Source organism: Pan paniscus, chromosome 23 (assembly GCF_029289425.2).
Source record: "Pan paniscus chromosome 23, NHGRI_mPanPan1-v2.0_pri, whole genome shotgun sequence".
Lineage (NCBI taxonomy): Eukaryota > Metazoa > Chordata > Mammalia > Primates > Hominidae > Pan > Pan paniscus.
In genome coordinates, this window is record NC_085927.1 from 41471690 (window position 1) to 41491626 (window position 19937).

The 19937-nt window shown below is 43.3% G+C and overlaps 1 protein-coding gene and 1 pseudogene across 21 annotated transcripts in view; one reads left to right on the forward strand and one right to left on the reverse strand.

The window, feature by feature from the left end:
• SFI1 (SFI1 centrin binding protein) overlaps positions 1–19937 on the forward strand; it is a 118022-nt gene that overhangs the window by 21308 nt on the left and 76777 nt on the right. For 13 of the 21 annotated variants that reach the window (XR_004668705.3, XM_034949342.3, XM_003821472.5 and 10 more), the window contains exons 3-4: positions 11367–11540; positions 13711–13782. The exons of 3 other annotated variants lie outside the window; for them this stretch is intronic. Coding sequence is in view for 17 of the 18 variants with exons in the window: in XM_034949342.3 (XP_034805233.2) it covers positions 11367–11540; positions 13711–13782 (246 nt within the window). In the remaining variant the exon portion in view is untranslated. The remainder of the gene's footprint in view (positions 1–11366; positions 11541–13710; positions 13783–19937) is intronic. 5 more of the 21 variants (XM_034949345.3, XM_034949350.3, XM_003821474.6 and 2 more) reach the window with 1 other exon arrangement.
• On the reverse strand, positions 1261–5620 carry LOC117977524 (histone H2A.Z-like; annotated as a pseudogene).

The window sequence follows — 19937 nt, forward strand, 5'->3', positions numbered from 1 at the left end:
GCAGCCTCAACCTCCCAGGCTTGAGGAGTCCTCCCATCTCAGCCTCCCAAATAGATGGCACTACAGGCATGTGCCACCACACCCAGCGAATTTTTGTATTTTTTGTAGAGATGGGCTTTCATCGCACTGCCCAAGCTGGTGTCAAACTCCTCGGCTCAAGCAATTCGCCTGCCTTGGCCTCCCAAAGTGCTGGGATTACAGGTGCGGGCCACCATGCCTGGCCTAAGATATTCTGTATCATCTTTAAGAACTCATTATTTTGCTGTTTACATTTTATTGTCCAGACCTCCTGAAATTGACTTTTGTTGATCATGTGAGTTAGGGACCCTATTTCTTTTTTTTTTCACATGGGTATGTAATTGTCCTAGCACAGTTTATTGAAAAAACTTCTCTATAGTGCCATTTTTATCATTACTCAAGTGTCCATTAAGGCCAAGTCTGTCTCTTGGCTATGTACCTTGTTCCTTTGGTCAATTTGTTTCTGCTCTACAAAATCGTGATGTCTTGAATATGTAGCCTTGCAATAAGCCTGATATCTAAGTAAGACTGCTTATCTAGTACTTTTAAGAATGTCTAAGCTATTCTTGGTCTTTTGTAATTCTATGAAAGCTTCAGAATCAACTTGTGAAGTCCTCTCCCTCCCCAAAATAGAATCTGTTGTTGTTGGTTTTTTGTTTGTTTGTTTGTTTGTTAAGACAGTCTTCCTCTGTCGCCCAGCAGGAGTGGCACAATCTTGGCGCACTGCAACCCCTGCCTCCCAGGTTCAAACCATTCTCCTGCCTCAGCCCCCAGAGTAGCTGGGATTACAGGCACCCACCACCATGCCTGGCTGTTTTTTGTATTTTTAGTAGAGATGGCATTTCACCATGTTGGCCAGGCTGGTGGTCTTGAACTCCTGTCCTCAGTCAGGGTAATCCGCCCGCGTTGGCCTTCCAAAGTACTGGGTTTACAAGTGTAAGCCACTGTGCCCAGCCCTCTATTGTGGTTTTATTGAGATTACTTTGAATCTATAGATCAGAGTGGGAAAAACTGACATCTGTATTGTACTGAGTTCTCCATTTTGCCTATAAAATTATTAGATTTTCTCCTATGTTTGATATTTGTGATGCCATTTGAAAATAGTATATAAATATATATAACTATTTTTTCCTTATTGCTAATTTATAGAAATATAGAGTTGACCCTCATTTATTTGGTTTTCTCTCTTCCTGATCAGTTTCACTGGCTGTCAACTGTATTAGTCTTTTTAAGGAACCAGCTTTTCTCTTTGATCTTCTCTGTTATGTTTGTTGTCCCTTTGTGGCTGCTGTTCTTAGAAAATAACTGCTTACAAGGCTGACCCTTGGCTGGTGTCTGGAAACTTAGATTTCAGAAGGGTTCCCACCATTCCCTAACTGATGAATAGTTAACTGGACCTACACTGTTGTGTGTTCATGCAATGTTGTTTATGCTGAATACTAGCGCTCCCTCTAGGAGTCTGGAATTTTGGTATGTGTTAGGCAGAGGGTACCTGTCTGACCAGCCCTCAGTAAAAACTTGGGTACTGAGTCTCTAATAAGCTTCATTGATACATAACACTTCTCACGTGTTATCACAATTCATTGCCGGAGGAATTAAGAGTGTCCTTTGTGATTCCGCTGGGAGAGGATTCTTGGAAGCTTGCCCTTGATTTCTTCCAGACTATGCCCTGTGCCCCTCTTCCCTTTGTTGATTTGCTTTGCATCCTTTTGCATAAAGATTGAAGAAAAAATCGTAATGGAAGTTAGCAAATACGTTGTAATGCTCATAAAAATACTACATATCAATATATGAAATACAACTACAGTCATGCTTAGAGGAATGTATGATGGGTTTAATGCATTTAATGTATAGCATTAAATGCATGTATTATAAAGGAATTAAGACTGAAAACCAGCGAACTATGCATCTATCATTTTTTCTTTTCTTTTCCATTTTTTTTTTTTTGATACAGGGTCTTGCTCTGTCGCTCAGGCTGGTGTGCAGTGGCATGATCATAGCTCACTGCAGCCTTGAACTCCTGGGTTCAAGTGATCTTCCTATGTCAGTCTCCCATGTAGCTGGGAGTAGAGGCATGCATCATCACATCTGGCTAATTTTTTTTTTTTTTTTTTCCAAGACACAGTCTTGCTCTCCTGCCCAGACTGGAGTGCAGTGGCATGATCTTGGCTCACTGCAACATCTGCCTTGTGGGTTCTAGCAATTCTCCTGCCTCAGCCCCCCGAGTAGCTGGGATTACAGGCGTGTGCCACCACGCCTGGCTAATTTTTTGTATTTTTAGTAGAGACAGGGTTTCACCATGTTGGCCAGGCTGGTCTCCAACTCCTGACTTCAGGTGATCCACCCGCCTTGGCTTTCCAAAGTGCTGGGATTACAGCCGTGAGCCACTGCACCCGGCCTAATTTTTTAATTTTTTGTAGAGATGGGGTCTCTCTGTGTTGCCCAGCTGATCTCAACTCCTAGCCTTAAGCAATCCACCCACCTTGGCCTCCCGTAGTGCTAGGATTATAGGCATGAGTCACTGCCTGGCCAAAAATTTTTTTATTTTAAACTTTTAATTAATTAATTTTGAGACTGGGTTATGACACTGGCTAATTTTTGTATTTTTGGTAGAGATGGGGTTTCACCTGTTGCCCAGGGTGGTCTTGAACTCCTGGGCTCAAGTGATCCACCCGCCTCAGCCTCCCAAAGTGCTGGGATTACAGGCATGAGCCACCGTGCCTGGCCAAAAATTATTTACTGATAAATATAACACAAATACAGAAAACGGCATGAAACAAGTGGGTGCCCTAGCGAATTATTATTTGGCAGACACCTTTGTAATCACCACCTGTTTAAAAAAAAAAAAAAAAAAGATAAGACCTTGGCAGTCATTTCTGAACTTCCTTCCAAACCCACTGACTGCCCCTCAGAGAGTAAACTACTAGCTTGACTTGAATGATAATTACTTTCTCACTTTTCTTCACGGTTTTATTACCCAACTGTGTATCCTTAAACACTGTATAGTTTAGCTTTGCTTGTGGGTTTTTTGAGCAGGATTATAAGCTACTTTCATTGTTTTCATTATAGTTACCAACATTTTTCAGATTTCCTAAAATGGTTCTATATTGCTTTTTTATTTTTAAAATTCTTTGAGATATAATTCACATATTACACAATTCATTCATTTCAAGTGTGCAATTCAATGGCTTTTATAATACTCACGGAGGGTTGGTTTTTTGTTTTTTTTTTTTAGTTTGGGATATGACTTCTATTGCCAGAGGGGAAGTAATATATGTACAAAACCAAATGTTTGTTGATATAACTTCTGCATCATAATTAAAATCCAGGGAGTATCTAAAAAAATAGTCATCTCAATCAAAATCCACTACTTCCATTTGGGCATGGTGGCTCAGGCACTTATAATCCCAGAACTTTGGGAGGGTGAGGTGGGAGGATTCCTTGAGTCCAGGAGTTCGAGACCAGCCTGGGCAACATAGTAAGACCCCGTCTCTACAAAAAGTAAAAAAAAAAAAAAAATAGCCAGGTGTGGTAGTGCTTGCCTGTAGTACCAGCGGCTCAGGAGTCTGAAGTGGGAGGATCACGTGAACCTGGGAGACTAAGGCTGTGTAATTTGTGATTGTTCCACTGCATTCCAGCCTGGGCAACAGAGCCAGACCCTGTCTCAAAAAAAAAAAAAAAAAAAGTAGAGTTCAAGACCAGCCTGGGCAACATAGTGAGACCTTGTCTTTACTAAAAAATTTTTTAAAAATTAGCCAGGTGTCATGGGGCATGCCTGTATTCCCCTGGAATCACCAACACTGTTAGAGCTGTTAGATTAATTAGAGACCTGAGATAATAAGAAATACAGGCATCCTTTACATAGTCTTCTGTTGTTCTTTCTTCCCAATCAGAGACTTGCGAATGTGTGGAATGACACCATCACCAGCAATTGTAGCCTTGATGACAGAGTCCAATTCTTCTTCTTCACTAATAGCAGGTTGCAAATGATGAGGGGTAATAGCTTTACCTTTAAATCTTTTGGTGCCTTTGATGTCACTTCAAGTATCTCTGCAGTGAGGTATCCAAGGATGGCTGCACTGTTCACAGTGGCAGTCACGCCCCCACACATCCATGACTGGTCGTCCTACATTTGAGGTGTCTGTCTATGAATATGGCCCACCCGGAACTGTAAGGAGGCTCTCTGTGAGCGGGAAACAACCACCTTTGTTCTGGCCTTTCCAGTGTCCTGCTCAGCCTTACTACCACCCTTGCAAATTCTGTCAAAGCTCAAACAAGGCAGAGAAAGGGCTAGTGAGACACACAGTGAGATCCTACCACCTACTGCTTCATGGCACGGTGATTCAAACTGCCCAGAGAGTTTATGTTTTGTGTGTGTGTGGTAACGTATACATAACATAAAACTTACTATTTTATTTTAACCTTTTTTTTTTCTTTTTTTTTGAGACAGTCTCACTGTGTTGCCCAGGCTGGAGGGCAGTGGCGTGATCTTGGCTCACTGTAACCTCCACCTCCTAGGTTCAAGTGCTGCTTGTGCTTCAGCCTCCCAAGTAGCTGGGTCTGCAGGCATGCGTCACCATGCTTGGCTAACTTTTTGTATTTTTAGTAGAGACAGGGTTTCATCATGTTGGCCAAACTGGTCTTGACCTCCTGGCCTCAAGGGATCCACCTGCCTTGGCCTCCCAAAGTGCTAGGATTACAAGTGTGAGCCACCGCACCTGGCCTTTTTTTTTTTTTTTTTGAGATGGACTTTTGCTCTGTCGCCCAGGCTCGAGTGCAGTGGCACAATCTCTGCTCACTGCAACCTCCACCTCACGGGTTCAAGCTGTTCTCCCACCTCAGCCTCCCAGGTAGCTGGGATTACAGGCGTGTGCCACCACGCCCAGATAATTTTTGTATTTTTGGTAGAGACAGTGTTTCACCATGTTGGCCAGGCTGCTCTCGAACTCCTGATCCACCTGCCTCAGCCTCCCAAAGTGGTAGGATTACATGCGTGAGCCACCACGCCCTGCCTATTTTAACTGTTTTTAAGTGTACAATTTAGTACCATTAAGTACATTGACAATGTGTAACCATCACCACTATCCATACCCAAAACTTTTCATCATCCCATGTGGAAATTCTGTATTCATTAAATGGTATCTCCTCATTCCTCCTACCCTAACCCTTTATAACCTTTATTATACTTTTCTGTTTCTAAGAATTTGCCTGTTCTAGGTACCTCATGTAAGTGGAATCATATGATATTTTTCCATTTGTGTCTGGCTTATTTCAGTTAGCATAGTGTTTTCAAGGTTTCTGTATCAGAATTTTATTCCTTTTTTTCTTTTGAGATGGAGTCTCGCTCTGTCACCAGGCTGGAGTGCAGTGGTGTGATGTCAGCTCACTGCAACCTCTGCCTCCCGTGTTTAAGCGATTCTCTTGCCTCAGCCTCCCAAGTAGCTAGGACTACAGGCATGTGCCACCATGCCCAGCTAATTTTTGTATTTTTAGTAGAGACAGGGTTTCACCATATTTGCCAGGATGGTCTTGATCTTTTGACCTTGTGATCCACCCGCCTGGGCCTCCCAAAGTGCTGGGATTACAGGTGTGAGCCACAGCACCCGGCCTTATTCCTTTTTATAGCTCTATAATATTCCATTGTGAACTGTATGCCATTTTTTAAATCCATTATCAGTTTATGAACATCTGGGTTGTTTCCACCTTTTGGCTATTGTGAATTATGCTGCTGTGAACATTGTGTACAAGTTTTTGTGTGGACATATGCTGTATTCCTTTTATAATAAGAAAATAAATATTTTTAAAGCAGAAAATTCAGGCCATAGGATACGTATCTCATTGTAGTAATAGATAATTATTTTCTCCTTCACATTCCTTCTACTGCCAGTAAATACAATGATATTTTCTTTTTATAATGTAATTTCCTGTACAGATTGTCTTGTTAAGGAGGGCCATTTACAAATGACCAGTATTTGGCCAGAGTCTCACCCACCTTCAGTGTAAATGTATAAACTGATGATGTTATGTTTTAGAAATTAGAAACCACTTTCCCAAATCAGGAGGAAAAAATCCAGTTTTAATTTCCAAGTTAACACAATTAAATATATGTATTGTGGTTCCATAAATTTATTTTATGAAGTTGAGCCTGAAGAATAAGCCAGTCTATCATCACACCTTAGAAATTCAGGTATCTGAATAGTAAACAGTTTGTCTTTAGAGTGTGAAGTCCGTTATCTCTTTTGATTCCCACAACCCCAAGCAATATTATTTCCATTTACAGGGGAGGATACTGAGGGTAGGAAAAATCAAGTGATTTGCCATAAACTTCAAATCTGTGAAGTCCGTTATCTCCTTTAATTCCCACAACCCCAAACAATATTATCTCCATTTACAGGGGAGGATACTGAGGGTAGGAAAAAATCAAGTGATTTGCCATAAACTTCAAATCTGTGGAATCAGGGTGTTTTTTTTTACTCCAAATCTTGATATATTTCTACTATTCTACTCTTTAATTGGCAATTGTAAGTGTTCTTTGTAGATTAAGCAAGTGATTTTTGTATTAAACCTAAGTTGCAACAATAGCACACCATGGCAAGGACTACTTTTTTTTTTTTTTTTTTTGAGATTGTGCCATTGCACTCCAGGTCAGGGATTCGAGACTAGCCTGGCCAATATGGTGAAACCCTGTGTCTACTAATAATACAAAAATTAGCCGGGCTTGGTGGCGTGCACCTGTAGTCCCACCTACTTGGGAGACTGAGGCAGAAGAATTGCTTGAACCCAGGAGGCAGAGGTTGCAGTGAGCCGAGATGGCGCCATTGCACTCCAGCCTGGGCGACAGAGTGAGATTCCATCTCAAAAAAAAAAAAAATACAAAGTGTTCCCTTTTCTCTGCTTCCTTGCCAGCATTTGTTATGTTTTTTGGTCTTTTTGACAACAGTCACCTAACGAGTAAGATGACACCTCATTGTGGTTTTCATTTGCATTTTCCTGATGGTGATGTTGAGCATTTCTTCGTATATGTGTTAGCCATTTGTATGTCTTCTTTTGAGAAATGTCTATTCAGAGAATTTGCTCCCCCCACTTTTTTTTTTTGAGACAGGGTCTCACTCTGTCACCCAGGCTGGAGTACGTGGTGGGATCTCAGCTCACTGCAACCTCTGCCTCCCGGGCTCAAGCTATCCTCTCAGATCAGCCTCCGGAGTAGCTGGGACTACAAGCACACACCACCATGCTTGGCCAATTTTTTGTAGAGACAGGATTTTGCCGTGTTGCCCAGGCTGGTGTTAAATTCCTGGACCGAAGCCATCTGCCTGCCTCAGCTTCCCACAGTTGCCCCTTTTTTAATTGGATTTTTTTTTTTTTTTTTTTTGCTGTTGAGATGTTTGAGTTCTTTGTATATTCTGCATATTAATCCCCTGTCAGATAGTTTGCACATATTTTTTATAATATTTGTAATCCCATTTTTTTTTTATGGAGTCTTACTCTGTCACCCAGTCAGGAGTGCAGTGGTACAAATTTGGCTCACTGCAACCACCACCTCCCAGGTTCAAGCGATTCTCCTGCCTCAGCCTCCCGAGTAACTGGGATTACAGGTGCATGCCACCACGCCCAGCTAATTTTGTATTTTTAGTAGAGATGGGGTTTCACCATGTTGGCCAGGCTGGTCTTGAACTCCTGACCTCAAGTGATCTGACCACCTTGGCCTCCGAAACTGCTGGGATTACAGGCATGAGCCACCACGCCCAGCCTGTAATCTCATTCTATAGGTTGTCTTTTTACTCTGTTGATTGTTTCCTTTGCTGAGCAGAAGCTTTTGAGATTATCCCATTTTGTTTACTTTTGCTTTTGTTGCCTGTGCTTTTGATGTTTTATTCATAAAATCTTTTCCTAGACGTTTGAAGTATTTCTTCTCGTAGCTTTCTAGTTTTGGATCTTACATTTAGGTCTTTGATCCATTTTGAGTTGATATTTGTATAGGGTGAGAGGTGGGGAGTCTAGTTTCATTTTTCTGCATGTAGATACTCACTTTTCCCAGCACCATTTATTAAGGAGGGTGTCCTTTCCCCAATGTTCTTGGAGCCTTTGTCAAAAATAAATTGGCACTGGGTGCGATGGCTCACACCTGTAGTCTCAGCACTTTGGGACACCAGGACAGGCGGATCACTTGAGCCTGGGAGTTCAAGACCATCCTGCGCATGTGGCAAAACCCCATCTCTACAAAAAATTAGCCAGGTGGTAGCATGTACTTGTAGTTGCAGCTCCTCAGGAGGCTGAGGTGGGAAGATCACCTGAATCTGGGAGGTCAAGGATGCAGTGAGCCGTGATTGCATCACTGTACTCCAGTGGGGCAACAGAATGAGACTCTGTAATTCATAGATAGATAGATAGATAGATAGATAGATAGATAGATAGATAGATAAAGTAGCTTAATAACTTGATACTCTCTGTTCTGTTCCATTGGCCTATGTGTCTGTTTTTATGCCAGTACCATGCTGTTTTGGTTACTACAGCTTTGTGGTTTATTTTGAAGTCTGGTGGTGTGATGCCTCCAGCTTTGTTCTTTTTGCTGAGGATCACTTTGGCTATTTGGGGTCTTTTGTGGTCCTATACAATTTTTAAGATGTTTTTCCTATTTATGTGAAGAATGTCACTGGTATTTTTATAGGGCCTGTGTGCATTTTAGCATGTTCTTCTGTCCTCTGTTCTCAACCTTTTTCTGCAAATTGGTAACTGGATTTAGAGACTTAATTAGATTTAAGTTTTATGTTTTGGGAGTAGTACAAGATAATTTTATAGAAGCAAAGCACTGAACAGTACCATACTCAAATATGATACCTGTATTAGAGCATTCTCATGCTGCTATGAAGAAATATCTGAGATAAGTAATTTATAAAGGAAGGAGGTTTAATTGACTCACAGTTCTGCATTTCTAGAGAGGCCTCAAGAAACTTACAATCATGGTGGAAGGGGAAGCAAACACGTCCTTTTTCACATGGCGGCAGGAAAGAAAGTGCAGGGTGAAGTGGGGGAAAGCCCCATATAAAACCATCAGATCTCGTGGAAACTTACTCACTATCATGAGAACAGCACGGGGGAACTACCACCATAATCTAATCACCTTCCATGAGGTCCCTCCCATGACACGTGGGGATTATGGGAGCTACAATTGCAGATGCGATTTGGGTGGGGGCACAGCTAAACCATATCAATACCTATGTTTTGTTGTTGTTGTTGTTGAGACAGAGTGTCACTTTGTCGCCCAGGCTGGAGTGCATTCAGTTCACTGCAACCTCTGCCCCCTGGGTTCAAGCGATTCTCGTGCCCCAGCCTCCTGAGTAGCTGGGACTACAGGCGTGTGCCACCACACCCGGCTAATTTTTGTATTTTGTATTTTTAGTAGAGACGGGGTTTCACCATGTTGTCCAAGCTGGTCTCAAATTCCTAACCACAGGTGATCGCCTGCCTCAGCCTCTCAAAATGCTGGAATTACAGGCTTGAGCTACCGTGCCTGGCCATCAATACCTACGTTGGAACTATCAGGGAATTTTATTTTTTTCTTTCTTCCTGTCCTGTCTTGTCCTGTCCTGTCGCCCGGGCTGGATGGAGTGCAATGGCATGGCTCACCGCAACCTCCGCCTCCCGGGTTCAAGCGATTCTCCTGCCTCAGCCTCCCAAGTAGCTGAGATTACAGGCACCCGCCACCACATCCGGCTGACTTTTGTATTTTTAATAGAGACGGGATTTCGCCATGTTGGCCAGGCTGGTCTCAAACTCCTGACCTCAGGTGACCCTCCCGCCTCGGCCTCTCAAAGTGCTGGGATTACAGGCGTGAGCCACTGTACCTGGCTGAGAACCTGTCTTTAAAAAAAAAATTAGATTGCTTCTACCTTTTGGCTGTTGTGATTAATGCTTCTACCTTACTTTTTATAGTTACCCCGTGCCCTGCAAATATGTTCACTCTTGACTTTCATTTCTTTAAACATATTCATTTTAGCATATACAGCTGTGTGTGTGTAAAGAAAAAGGGGTATGTGGGAACAGTCTGTTCGTTCTTCACAATTTTGCAGTAAACTTCAAATTGTTCTTAAAAAACAAAATCTAAGAGACTGATTGTGGTAGCTCACACCTGTAATGCCAGCATTTTGGAAGGCTTAGTTGGGAGGATTGCTTAAGCCCAGGAGTTCAAGACCAGCCTAGGCAACATAGCAAGACCCTATTTCAAGAAAACAATACAATAAAAATTTTTAAAAAGTATATTAAACTTTGTGTGTGTGTTTGTGTATACATACGTGTGCTTTACCCTCAGTGCAGATATTCTGAAGCAAGAGATCAAGAATGAGATCAGGCCGGGTACAGTGGTACATGTCTGTAATGCCACCCCTTTGGGGGGTTGAGGCAAGAGGATTACTTGAGCCCAGGAATTTGAGACTAGCCTGGGCAATATAGTGAGACCCTGTCTCTAAAAAAATAAAAATAAAAAAAAAATTGGCCGGGAACAGTGGCTCAAGCCTGTAATCCCAGCACTTTGGGAGGCCGAGATGGGTGGATAACCTGAGGTCAGGAGTTCAAGACCAGCCTGGCCAACATGGTGAAACCCCGTCTCTAATAAAAATACAAAACTTAGCCGGGCACGGTAGTGGGTGCCTGTAGTCCCAGCTACTAGGGAGGCTGAGGCAGGAGAATTGCTTGAACCCGGGAGGCGGAGGTTAAATGAGCTGAGATCGCGCCACTGCACTCCAGCCTGGGCAACAGAGTAAGACCTTATCTCAAAAAAATAATAAAAATAAAAAGTTAGCTGGTCATGGTAGTGCATGCCTGTAGTCTCAGCTACTCAGGAGGATGTGGTAGGAGGATTCCTTGAGCCCAGGAGTTCAAGACCAGCCTGGGCAACACAGTGAGACCTCATCTCTTAAAAAAAAAAATTATCAGGACACAGTGGCGAGCACCTGTGGTCCTAGTTGCCTAGTTGCTTGGGAGGCTGAGATGGGAGGATCACTTGAGCCTGGGAGGTCGAGGCTGCAGTGAGCTGTGGTCATGCCACAGCATTCCAGCCTGGGCAACAGAGTAAGAACCTGTCTCAAACAAAAGAAAACTGTGTTAGGCCTAATGACTCCAGGGGGTGCCCTCCAGCTCTGTAGTTCCTGCCTAGAGCTGACCCAGCAGTACCCACCTCTAGTGGTTGGCCAATATTTCTGTCAGATTGGGCTGCTTATTATCCTTGAAGCATAGGTATTGTCAGTCTCAATGAGCTTATCTGTTTAATTTTGCTTGTATATTAAAAGTATTTGCATCACATGCAGAGATAACTTTATTCTCTCCTTGCCTCTTTCGTCCTCAAATTTAAGGTATTTTAAGGATGGTGCAGTTAAGAAACCTTATTCTGCAAAGACACTGTCCAACAAGAAGTCTTCTGCATCCTTTGGGATCCGGAGGGAGTTACCTAGTACCAGTCATCTAGTGCAGTATCGTGGCACACATACTTGTACCCGACAGGGCCGGTTAAGAGAACTGCGCATCAGGTGAGCTTATGAGTGGCCACCAGTCTATGGGTACTTTGCTTTTGTTCTCCTTTCTTGGTTAAAATGAGGGAATGATTCTTATTCTTCCACCGCAATTAGTGGGAGATCTTGATGCCTGTTCTTTGTAGTAGAATGTTAGGTGAAAAGGATATTCAGGAACCTGCAGACATAAAATCTGTCATTGAGTGTTTTCATTTCTCCACTTGTGCCTCACAATATGACGCTATCAAGATTCTTCCAGAAAAAGTCTAAACGTGGTCCAAGAAAGAAGGAACTACTCTTTTTTGCTATTCTTTTTTTTCCCCCAGATTTTCTGGTGAATTCTAGAAGAGCTGTAACACTTCTGCTACTCTCAATTAGATATATTAGAGACATCTGTTTCTTCATTCAAAAATTTATCAGGTCAGGTACGGTGGCTCACACCTGTAATCCCAGCACTTTGGGAGGCCGAGGCAGGTGGATCACCTGAGGTCAGGAGTTTGAGACCCCGTCTCCACTAAAAATACAAAAAATTAGCTGGGTGTGGTGGCACATGCCTGTAATCCCAGCTACTTGGGAGGCTAAGGCACGAGAATCGCTTGAACCTGGGAGGCCGAGGTTGCAGTGAGCTGAAATTGCTCCACTGCCCTCCAGCCTGGGCGAGAGTGAGACTCCGTCTCAGAACAACAACAACAGATTTATCTGGTGCTTACCCATGCCAGGTGTTACGCTAGATGCTGAGCATATAAAGTGAGTAAGATCATCTTGGTTTATGACTTAATGAGAGTTTAAAATCAGGTAGGCTTGATAGACTGTTAAGCCACAACAATAAAGTGAGATTAGTGCAATGAGAGGAGAAGGATGTGGTACCACAGGCAAATATGGCGAGAACAGCCACACTAGTATAGCCAGCAGTTACTCTCTGGAGGAAGTGGAGTTTAAGCTCAGCCCTGAAGGATAATGTAAGAATAAGCCAGATAAAGGGCAGGAGAAGGTGTGTTTTAAGTTGAGCTCAAGGTTTAACTCTATAAGACAAGCCACCTTTGGCCGGGCATGGTGGCTCACGCCTGTAATCCCAGCACTTTGGGAGGCCGAGGCAGGTGGATCACGAGGTCAGGAGATCGAGACCATCCTGGCTAACACAGTGAAACCCCGTCTCTACTAAAAATACAAAAAATTAACTGGGCGTGGTGGCAGGTGCCTGTAGTCGCAGCTACTCTGGAAGCTGAGGCAGGAGAATGGCGTGAACCCAGGAGGTGGAGGTTGCAGTGAGCCGAGATCACACCACTGCACTCCAGCCTGGGCGACAGAGTGAGACTCCATCTCAAAAAAAAAAAAAGACAAGGCTGGGCGCGGTGGCTCACACCTGTAATCCCAGCACTTTGGGAGGCCGAGGTGGGTGGATCATGAGGTCAGGAGATCGAGACCATCCTGGCTAACATGGTGAAACCTGGTCTCTACTAAAAATGCAAAAAATTAGCCAGGTGCAGTGGCGGGTGCCTGTGGTCCCAGCTACTCGGGAGGCTGAGGCAGGAGAATGGTGTGAACCCAGGAGGCGGAACTTGCAGTGAGCAGACATTGGGCCACTGTACTCTAACCTGGGCGACAGAGCAAAACTCTGTCTCAAAAAAAAAAAAAAAAAAAAAAGACAAGCCACCTTTGTGTGTATACCAGACACTGTGCTAGGTACTGGAGGTACTATAAAGCACCAGTTTCTGCTTTCAGGGGCTCACAGTGCAGAGGGAATGACAGACACCCTGTGAGCTGATCTCTGTAATATGGTGTCATAACATTACAGGAGGGGTTTGAACAGAGTGCTGAGAGTACACAGCTACTCACTCTGTTTACATTGGAGAAGGTTCAGGCATTTGCCGGGCATTTTAGGCAGGAAGAATAATATGAACAAAAGAATTATTATGTACTTCCTGTACCTCATTTTTGAAGTTTTTAATCTCTTCACTGACAATTTATGTTGAAAATATTTTTTAAAAATAATCTGCTTGATTTTAGCTTTATAAATCTGCCCCATCCTATGCCCTGTATGATGCAAAATTAGCTATGATACCGCCTTTTGATTCATGCTAACATCCCTCTGCCGAGACCTTAAAGGCTTCCTTTCCTTTCCAGAAAACTGATGATGTAAGCCAAATGGAATTTTAAAATATGTATATGCTTTTTTTCCTTCTTTCAGATGCGTGGCCAGAAAGTTCTTATATTTATGGATTCGAATGACTTTTGGAAGAGTATTTCCCTCTAAAGCCAGGTAGTATTAGCTCAGAACAACATAATTGTGTTGAGTTCATTCTAGGGTTTTCTTTTATATTAAGCCTGTATATAAGCTTCATTATGGCTTGTGCTGTTACATTCCTCCCCAGCCTCCAGTAGGTAGAAGCAGTCCCTAATATAACCATGTAATACAGTGGTAACTTCATATCTGTTAGTTGACTGCAGCTGCATTCATGGTGAGCTGTGAATGTTATCTACAAAGTAGCCAATAAAGGTTAAGTTTTAGTGTTCAGTGGTGTGGCCTTTAGCTAGCTACTGTGGCCTTCAGCTTCAAAGAAAAAGAAAGAAAAAAAAATAACAAGCAAGTGACCAAATGAAAGAATCAGGCAGGGCGCCGTGGCTCACACCTGTAAACCCAGCACTTTGGGAGGCCGAGGCGGGTGAATCATCTGAGGTTAGGAGTTCGAGACCAGCCTGGCCAACCTGGTGAAACCCCGTCTCTACAAAAATTAGCCGAGCAGCCAGGCATGGTGGCTCATGCCTGTAATCCCAGCACTTTGGGAGGCCAAGGTGGGCGGGTCACCTGACATCGGGAGTTTGAGACCAGCCTGACCAACATGGAGAAACCCCGTCTCTACTAAAAATACAAAATTAGCCAGACGTGGTGGCACATGCCTGTAATCCCAGCTACTTGGGAGGCTGAGGCAGGAGAATTGCTTGAACCCTGGAGGCGGAGGTTGCGATGAGCCAAGATTGCGCAGTTGCACTCCAGCCTCGGCAACAAGAGCGAAAGTCCCTCTCAAAAAAAAAAAAAAAAAAAAAAAAATTTGCTGAGCATGGTGGCGTATGCCTATAATCCCAGCTACTCGGGAGGCTGAGGCAGGAGAACCACTTGAACCCTGGAGGCATAGGTGGTGGTGAGCCGAGATCGCGCCATTGCACTCCAGGCTGGGCAACAGAGTGAAACTCCATCTCAAAAAAAAAAAAATAAATGAATAAAAATAAGAATAAAAAGAATCATACTTAAGTAAATCAGGATAGATAAGATCTCTCTGGGAAAAGTGTTTGCCCAAGAGAAGTAATTGAGCTCTTTCAGGGCACTGGTGAGACTGACAGATTGGCTTGATCAAGTGCAGAACCTGCGAGAAAAAATTGGCTTTGGCAAAGGAAATGAAATTTTAGTGAGGAGCAAATCCCTCTGTCATAGCTTCATTTTGTATAGACCAGTGCTGCCCATTGCTGTGGTTTTGGGTTATAATTGCTTTAGCTGCAGTGCTAAGAGTGGACTGCAAGAGAGAGTCACAGGAGTCAGGGATACCGTACAGCAGGCAGGGGAGCTGGAGAGAAGGGACCAGTGCGAGGTATGTTTCAAAAGGAGAATTGGCAGCCTTTGAGAATGTAAGCACTTCTTAAAAACTGAAATGTCTTGGGTTCCCTCCTGCTCCCCTCTTCCCCTTTTCTTTCCCTTACTGTAATCTTTCCTGTTTCATTTTTTGACAGTCTGACTCCTTCATTCAATGTCTCTCAAGCAAACTTGGCCTGTGTGTGTTCTCTGAAATCTTTTCTTTGTATACTTTATGAGGGGCCCTGCTGTTCCATCTCTTCCTTTTTGTATGTTTACAGTGAAGCTCCTGATGTGGCTATGTTACTGGCCAGGTCTAGGTCCATTCTGCCCATGCGTGGTAAATCAATCACTGTGACACAGGTTTTGCAAAAGAGAAAAAACTTACTTGCAAGGCCACTGAGCGAGGAGGTAGGAGAACAGGTCTCAAACCGGCCTCCCCAAAGATAAGCCTTAGGGATATTTGTGGGTTAGGGAAGTGGGGTGGTTTAAGGTGTGGGGAAAGGTGATTGGCAGTGGGGAAAAATGCAGTAACATTCATTGCACACAAGTGTAGTCAGGGTTCATGGCATGTCATAGGACACGTGTACAGAAAATAGAGGCGTTAACATGATCCGAGGGTGGAGTTTTTGGCCCTCAGGCATCAAAAGTCCCTCTCGGGCTCCTTCACAGGCCCAGTTGAAGGGTTGGTGGTCTCTATCAGTTTGAACTGTACAGGAGCTAGCCCAGGTTTCCTGAAGAATAACTGAAGTGACCATTGCCATGGTGACCTATGAATGTTATCTACAAAGTAGCCAACGAAGGTTAAGTTTTAGTGTTCGGGCCGGGCGTGGTGGCTCCCGCCTGTAATCCTAAGACAGGCGGATTACTTGAGGTCAGGAGTTTGAAACCAACCTGGCCAACATGGTGAAACTTTGTCTCTACTGAAAATACAAAGAAATTAGCCAGGCATGGTGGCAGGTGCCTGTAATTCCAGCTACTAGGGAGGCTGAAGCAGGAGAATTGCTTGAACCCGGGAGGCAGAGGTTGCAGTGAGCCGAGATCACGTGACTGCACTCCAGCCTGAGCAACAGAAAGAGAATCTGTCTCAAAAAAGTTGTAGTGTTCAGTGGTGTGGCCTTCAGCTTCAAAGAAAAAGAAAAAAAAGAAAAAAGCAACAAGCAGTGACCAAAAGCAAGCAGGGCAGCTGAGCTGATCATGTTACTCCATTGTTTTCAGCTGTAGCCCATCCCAGCTGCAAGTGCTAGGCATTGTTCACCTCTATTTTACCTTCTTCTGAATCTTGGGCATGTCATCCTTCACTGCCTTGGTAGCTCTTCAGTGCCTTAAATAAATTTTTTTGCTCTGCTTTTTTTGTTGTTCATTGGGAGAATTGATCTAAATTGCTATTGTCAGAATTCTCTCTTTTTTGTTTAATTTATTGCATATTCTATTCTCCACTGTTAGCTTAGAAGTTATATTCTGTTTTACTCTTCCTTTACTGACTGTCCAGATAAGTTACAAATGTGAATGTGTATTTTCATTCAAATACGAATGTATATTTGTAACTTACCAGAATCTAATGTTAATTGGTTCTTTACCCTCTTCCTAGATAAGACAGAGTCCTTAGAATACTTTAGCTCTGCCCATCTCCCTCTCTTTGTGTATATTTTTAAATCTATAAAGCATTATTACTCTCATTTTATTTTATTTTATTGTTTGAGACAGAGTCTCGCTCTGTCGCTCAGGCTGCAGTGCAGTGGCACAAGGTTTTACCATGTTGGCCAGGCTGGTCTTGAACTCCTGATCTCAGGTGATCTACCCACCTCGGCCTCCCAAAGTGCTGGGATTACAGGCCTGAGCCACTGCGCCCAGCCTATTATTCTCATTTTATATAGCCAATATTTATTTAGATTTATTCACATATTTACCCTACTTACCCTTCCTTTTTCATTTGTTTTTCTTTTTTTGCCCCAACATTACAACAAATATTTACCCTTTCTGTTGCCTTTTTTCCTTCTTCTCACATCTCCAGGTTTCTATCTGTGATAATTTTCCTTCTCCTATCAGAACGTCCCAGGGTATTCTCTTTCGGGTAGGTCTGCTGGGGAGAAATTCTCTCAGATTTTGTCTAATTCCATCTTCACCTTGGAAGGATATTTTCACTGGGTATGGAAGTCTGGGCTGCTGGTTTTTTCCCAGCACCTCAAAGATATTCCATCACTGTCCTATGGCTTCCATTTCTAAGCTGTTAGTCTAATTTTTGCTCTTTTGAAAATTCATTGCTTGTCTTAGTTTTCAGAAGCTTGGAACTTATTTTCTTATAATCTTTTATCTCATTTTGAGATTGTAAACAAGGTTTTTTTTTTTTTTTCTTTTTTGTGGACAAATCTTCTGGCATACTTGTGTTTATATGCATGTTATTCTGCTCCTTATCTTCTTTCCTCATATAACTTCAAATGCTTTTTTTTTTTTCCTGAGACTGCGTCTCACCTGTTGCCCAGGCTGGAGTGCAGTGGCATGATCTCAGCTCAGTGCAACCTCCGCCTCCTGGGTTCAAGCAATTCTTCTGCCTCAGCCTTCCACATAGCTGGGACTACAGGCACCACACCCAGCTAACTTTTTTATTTTTAGTAGAGACAGGGTTTCACCTTGTTGGCCAGGCTAGTCTTGAACTCCTGACCTCAGGTGATCTGCCCAACTCAGCCTCCCAAAGTGCCGGGATTACAGGCATGAGCCACGGTGCCCGGCCTCAAATGCTTTTTTATTGCTTTTTTTTTTTTTTTTTTTTTTAGACATAGTGTTGCTTGCTCTGTTGCCCAGGCTGGAGTGCAATGACGCGATCTCGGCTCACTGTAACCTCTGCCTTCCGGGTTCAAGCGATTCTCCTGCCTAAGCCTCCCAAGTAGCTGGGATTACAGATGAGTGCTACCACACCCAGCTAGTTTTTGTATTTTTAGTAGAGACAGCATTTCACCATGTTGATCAGGCTGGTCTCGAACTCCTGACCTTGTGATCCGCCCGCCCTCAACCTCCCAAAGTGTTTGGATTACAGGCATGAGCCACCGCGCCTGACCTTTTTTTTGTTTTTTCTTTTTTTTCTTTTTGCTGAGACAGAGTCTCGCTCTGTTGCCCAGGCTGCAGTGCAGTGGCGCGATCTTGGCTCACTGCAACCTCTGCCTCCTAGATTCAAGCGATTCTACTGCCTCTCCTGCCTCTGCCTCAGCCTCCCAAGTGTCTGGGATTACAGACGTGCACCACCATGCCCGGCTAATTTTATTGCTTATTTTTATGTGAAATTAGTTTTCCTGAATTTTAATTTTTAAATTTATATGTCTTTATATATTTTTTAGAGACGAGGTCTCGCTGTATTGCCCTGCAGTGGTGTGATCATAGCTCACTGCAGCCTTGAACTCATGGGCTCAATTAATCCTTCTGCCTCTGCCTCCCAAGTAGCTGAGACTGTAGGCACAAGCCACCACACCTGCCTTATTATCCTGAACTTTTAGAGTGAGTCAAGGTTCGGTTAAGTTTTACTAATTTCATAGAACTCCTTCTTCTGTTGTTTTTGTTTAGGGTTCAAAAATATAGTGGCTTTTTTAATGGGGTATCCTGGTTTTGTTCCCTTACCACACTTGGTCTGGATTTTCTTTTTCCTTGTCTCTTTTGACCCTCTCCTGCCCAAATTTTTTTCTACCCGTGGCTGTTTCTCCTCCATATGAAGCCCTGTCCTAGAAGGGTACCCTGGCAGATGAGTTTTGAGATTCCCTAGGGGCTGGACTGCTCTAGCTGTTTTCAGTTCTTATGTGAGCCCTGGTGCTGGAGAGGATAAAACTCATAGTTTCAGCTGCTGGTCTTAAATTGGGCCTCTGTACCTTCCAACAATAGCTCATTGGCTATTTTAGGGTTCTCCTGTTGTTAGGTTCCTCAGATGCTACTCGGGGATCCAAAGATTGAAAACTGTGTTGCTACCTCCACTATTTTCCTAAAATCCGTTTTATTTATTTATTTATTTTTTGAGACGAAGTTTTGCTCTTGTTGCCCAGGCTGGAGTGCAGTGGCACGATCTTGGCTCACTGCAACCGCCACCTTCTGGGCTCAAGCAATTCTTCTGCCTCCGCCTCCTGAGTAGCTGGGATTAAAGGTGCACGCCACCATGCCCTGCTAATTTTTTGTGTTTTTAGTAGAGACGGGGTTTCACCCTGTTGGCCAGAGTGGTCTCAAACTCCTGACCTCAAGTGATCCACCTGCCTTGGCCTCCCAAAATGCTGGGATTACAGGCATATGCCACCATGCCCGGCCCTAAAATCCATTTTTTACTCAATTTTATTTATCTATATTTGACCCATATTTGACTGGGAACCTCTTTTCAAATAATGCCTTCCAAGTCCTTGGGAAATGCTGATTGTATGTTAGAAGTACATTGACTCTAAGAGAAAGCCTAACAATGGCTGAAACAAATTGAGATTTGTTTTTTCTGTTTTTTTTTTTTTTTTTTAAATTAACTTTTTTTTACCTTTAGAGACAGGGTCTCACTATGTTTTCCAGGCTGGTCTTGAACTCCTGCGCTCAAGCGATCCTCCCTGCTCTGCCTCCCAAAGTGTTAGGATTACAGGCATGAGGGGATTTACTTCTTTTTTTTAACAAGCCACCTGGAGATTGGCAGTTACTGGTATTGCTTCAGCTGTTCAGTGATGTCGTTTTAGACTCAGGCTTCTAGTACCTTTCTAGTTCAACATCCTTAGCACATTGGCCCTTTGTCCTCATAGGTAACACTTCGTAGTTGCAAGATGACTATTCTAGCTTTACACAGGAAGGTGGGGGTAAGGGTGGTGTCAGTTTGATCTCTTTATCAGGAAAGAAAACTTCCC